Source organism: Berghia stephanieae, chromosome 15, assembly GCF_034508935.2.
Source record: "Berghia stephanieae isolate SIO BIC M18660-M18661 chromosome 15, UCSD_Bste_1.3, whole genome shotgun sequence".
Classification (NCBI taxonomy): Eukaryota; Metazoa; Mollusca; class Gastropoda; order Nudibranchia; family Aeolidiidae; genus Berghia; species Berghia stephanieae.
In genome coordinates this window covers 7,929,147-7,934,146 of record NC_088374.1, presented here as the reverse complement: position 1 = coordinate 7,934,146, position 5,000 = coordinate 7,929,147, and the positions used below count along the sequence as shown (strand labels likewise).

The 5,000-nt window shown below is 40.5% G+C and overlaps 1 protein-coding gene across 2 annotated transcripts in view; it reads left to right on the top strand.

The window, feature by feature from the left end:
• The window catches only part of LOC144960255 (multidrug resistance-associated protein 1-like), an 83,948-nt gene that overhangs the window by 75,507 nt on the left and 3,441 nt on the right, over nt 1–5,000 (top strand). For both annotated transcript variants that reach the window (XM_078893290.1, XM_078893289.1), the window contains exons 31-32: nt 149–315; nt 3,576–3,770. In XM_078893290.1, the coding sequence (XP_078749416.1) occupies nt 149–315; nt 3,576–3,770 (362 nt within the window). The remainder of the gene's footprint in view (nt 1–148; nt 316–3,575; nt 3,771–5,000) is intronic.

Here is a 5,000-nt window from a genome sequence, read left to right as displayed (position 1 = left end):
GTTAAAACAACACATCCATTATATATGCAGGCATCTGGGAGTCTAAGTTGAATGGTGAAGCAGCTGAGTGACTTTGAAACCAATATTGAGTCTGTGGACAGGATCAAAGAATCCTATTAAATGGTAAATTTCACAATCATATTTCCAGGATCCGGTTCTGTTCTCCGGTACTATCCGTGTGAATCTTGATCCCTTGGATGAATACACCGAGAACCAGCTCTGGGATGCTTTGACCTCGGCCCACCTGGGAGACTTTGTGAAAGATTTACCAAGGAAGCTGGACTACACTGTCGGAGAGGGTGGACAGAGTCTCAGGTAAGAATATCCTTCCCCCCCCCCCCACCCCCCCACCCCCCACCCACTCCCATCTCCTCCAAAAACAAAATGTAGGCCTTCAGAGCCATTAGGTTCGTGTAACTTCGGCTATGTGGTCTAGTGGTATGACACTCGCTTTCGGATCGAAAGGTCCTGGGTTCGAGCCTCGCTCGACGCATAGTTGAATCCTTGGAAAAGACTCTTTACTCACATTCTCTCACCGTACTCAGGTGTAAAATGAGTAACTGGCCGTTAACAGCGTTGTCTTTGTCCGAAAATTTGTAATATCGCCTAACAGGCGTCATGTCTCGTCCTACATGTTAAATGTTGCTTTTGACCAGGGACCCCTTGTAAAGCGCTTTGAGCACGTTAAGTGGATATTGCGCTATATAAAAGCTTAATTTAAAAAAAAAAGATGTTTACTGAGGTCTCTAGTGTGAACGGCTTTGATTCACTTGTGCAGTTTGAAATGCAAACGATTACTTACTTATCCGAACCAGCGACCACCTGAGCTCTAGCCCTTCGGTCTTGTGCCATGTCGTAAAAATTAGACGTCCTTTGTAGTTGTTCCAGATGACTATAAAGTGTGTTGATGATGCCCTGATATGGTGGGAAACGATTACTTTATTTCCAGATGCTGATCTACACCTGAACAGGATTTTTATTTGTACGTCTGCTTACACTTGTGCAGAATTTTTAAACAGTCAGGGGATTCATCTTTATGCACAACGTTGTGTGAATGGGCATGGGGTTGTTTGTTGTTGTTATATTATCCGAATTATTTTATTTTGATTTTTTTAAATATTCGATTTTAAAACATTTTCATGAGGATCATTTTTTCTTCTTCTTTTTTTTAATGTTTTTTTTTGGGGGGGGGGAGGGTTGGGAAAGGGAGTGTTCATTTATTTTTTAAAAATGTTTTTGTATAATTAGAACAATTACAACTTGGAAAAATGTCTAACGTTTACAACAAATAGTTTTAAAAATTGACTAGATTGTTCTTATGATCGTATACAAGTGCGCATATGCAAATACATGTGCTATGTTCGTGCTATGTAATATTTAACAAATGTCAACTGAAATAAAAGGACTAGGCTACGCAAGCCTAATCCGGACATTGGTTTAAAAACAATAGGGAATGAGATTAGCGGAAGAGTAGCATCCCTTGATTTGGCGTCACCTTACAGAGAGAACGTCAATTTGGTTTTGACTTGTCTCAAGCCGCTTTCACCGGAAACGAGGACGAGAGACGGATGCGCACAACCAACATGACGTTCTCCCTCTAATAACTTTTCCGCCGGTGACGTCACAGACTATGGATGACGTCCAATCAAGGGACGTTACTCTTCCGCTAATCTCATTCCCTATAGGGGCAAGTAAAATCCATTAACCGAAAAAAAGCTGCGCAGGTGAGTAAAGGCGTGGCCTATTTGTGACGTCATTATGCGCGAGTGAATTCCGTCCGTGTGTGACTGGGACTTGCTTTGACTTATTACCGATCGCCTCGTCATCTTCATGCTGGGACGAGTTGGCAGCTTCTCTGATTTTTTTTGAGTGATATCTTTCCACTGATGACTGTCTTCTGCAATCTCTGGTGGTCTAAGTCATTTTCGAATCTCAGTTATTATGTGTAATAGAGGCGCTTTTCCCCGTGTGGTGTCCGGGGTCCTTCAACTGAAAGGGTCAAGAATAGCCCAATGCCAAGCCAGCGTGTCGTAAAAGGCGACTAATGGTGTGTGATTCCCCAAGCTTTGAGTCACCTGGTCCTCCAGGTTGGGGGTTGGCAAAGGGTTAACACCCCTTTCCGTTAAACTCAAACCGTTACAGAAATGCAGACGGACAAACCAAATCCTTTTTTTAGCTTGTTAGCTCAGGATAGAGAAGTATGGAAACTGTTTGTCTTAGTGTGTTTGTCTTGTTTATCATAGTGTGAATCTAACAATATACATTGACTGATATCCTTTATATAATATACTCGCTAGTACAAGGCCGTGAACACGTTGTCTCTGTCGAAAACAAAAACACTGACCCAGGATGGAAAAGGCAATGATGATGATGATGAGGCGCTTAAGGTCTTTATTTATCATAGTGTGAATCGAACAATATACATTGACTGGTATCCTTTATATAATATGCTCGCTAGTACAACGCCGTTAGCACGTTGTCTCTGTCGAAAACAAATTGCAATATCTCCTATCAGGCGTCATGACTCGTACTACATGTTGCGGTTTGTTGTTGGCGAGGGACGCCCTTTGCGCACGTTTAATGGATATTGTGATACATAAAAGCACAACCTTTAATTTTAACTGGCTGTTGATAGTTATATCCCCTTCCGAAAAATAAATTGTAATATCTCCTGACAGGCGTCATATTGAGCTTTTATATAGCGCAATATCCACTTAACGTGCTTAAAGCGCTTTACAAGTGGTCCCTGGTCAACAGCAACATTTAATATGTGGGACGAGACATGACGCCTGTTAGACGATATCACAATTTTTCGGACAAAGGCAACGCTGTTAACGGCCAGGTACTCATTTTACACCTGAGTACGGTGAGATAATGTGAGTAAAGAGTCTTTTCCAAGGACTCAACTATGCGTCGAGCGAGGCTCGAACCCAGGACCTTCCGATCCGAAAGCGAGTGTCATACTACTAGACCACATAGCCGTCCTAAGAACTGCTGTTGGTCATGGACCCTTTGAAAAGCGTCTTGAACCCGTTGGTGGATATTGCGGTATAGAAAAGCAATTTATTTTTGTTAAATTTATGACCCAGTGTCTTAAAACGGTATTATGTCGGAACGAACCAGATGCCTAAAAGCCGAGTTTATTGTTAAACTGGTCAAAAATAGCATTAGCACAATACACTATAATTGCCATTCTCTTCAATTAAACATACACAACCAACACCATCTGATATTTATGGATAACATTTAAATGTTCAAACATCTTAACCATCCCGACTTAATACTCTTTTGAGGCTAATGGTCAAATGTGTGACCCTTCCCCTCAAAACGGTATTAAGTCGGGTTTGTTAAGATGTTGAAAATTGAATGTTTAGCAAGAAATATCGGACTTGTGTTGAGTTTATATGATTTATCGAGGAGAATGACAACTATATTTTAAGGTGATAATGCCAACAATTTTTACTTTTGACCAGTTTAACATTTACTTCGGCTTTTAAGCATCTGATTCGTTACGGCATAATACCGTTTTGGGGCGAAGGGTCACATATATGTTTGTTTGTTTTGTTTTTTTACAGTGTCGGGCAGCGGCAACTGGTTTGCTTAGCTAGAGCTCTACTGAGGAAAACCAAGATCTTGATATTGGATGAGGCCACGGCGGCGGTTGATTTGGAGACAGACAAGTTAATACAGAACACTATACGGGACGAGTTTGCCCTATGTACTGTCATCAGTATAGCGCATAGACTCAATACAATTATGGATTATGACAGGTTAGAGGTGGTTGTCATTACAATCATCATCATTATCATCATTATCATCATGATCATCATCTTCATCCTCGTCGTCACTATCATCATGATCATCAACATCATCATCATCATCATGATCATCATCATCATCATCATGATCATCATCATCATCATCATCATCATCATCATCATCATCATCATCATCACGATCATCATCATCATCATCATCATCATCATCATCATCATCATCATCACCATCATCATCATCATCATCATCATCATCATATTGCCATGCACTGACAAAGATATCATTACTGTGGGTTACCATTACATGTACTTAGCCTTAGAGAGATAACGTTGAATGTAAATTATTTTACAAGTATATTAAAATTATAATGCGATCAAATTGTCTTTTTTCTACTCTTTCAAGAATAAAGATTTTATAAAAAGGAAGGGATTTAAAAAATCCAACAATGTTTTTGTTGTTTCTATTTCCCATTAAGACATTTTATAGAATAGATGTTCGACAAATGGATGACGCCAAGTCTGCAAAGATAGATCATCATCAAGCCCTACTGCAACCTCCTCGTGGTGTCGAACGGTATCAGGTCAAGCTGGCCAACTGCAGAGGGCGACAAGAATAGACAATGGCAAACCATTCTTGTAACTTTGCCGAGTTAACTGCATGAATAAGTCCAAAAAGTTAAACGGTGACAGCGTAAAGGGGAGCATGTTTTCACGGAAGACTGCTGCCTCGCTCGGTTGGGAGCGTGATGTTCGTCAGGTCACACCGAACCGTCAGCCAGTTACTAGGCGAAATAAATTTAACAAATGTGACAAAACCAAAATCGGGACATGGAATGTCAGGACCTGTGCCCAAAAAGGAAATCTAAACAACATTCTAAAAGAAATGAAACGGCTCCAAATAAATATTCTTGGCCTGGCAGAGATAAGATGGAAAGAGCAGGGAACCATGTCAAAACAAGAAAACAACACGACATATAAGATCATATGGAGTGGTGGAACCTCTTTCCAAAAAGGAGTAGGGATGATCTTAGACCAACAATCAACCAAATTTTACAAAGGGCACGTAGCAATCTCAGACAGAGGTTTGCTGGTTAGGCTAAGAGGACCTGTAGTTGACATCAATATTATTCAAGTTTATGCACACACAGAAGAGACGACAGATGCAGATATGACAGAGTTTTACCATTCACTAGACAAAGCAAAACGAATGTGTAAATCACAAGA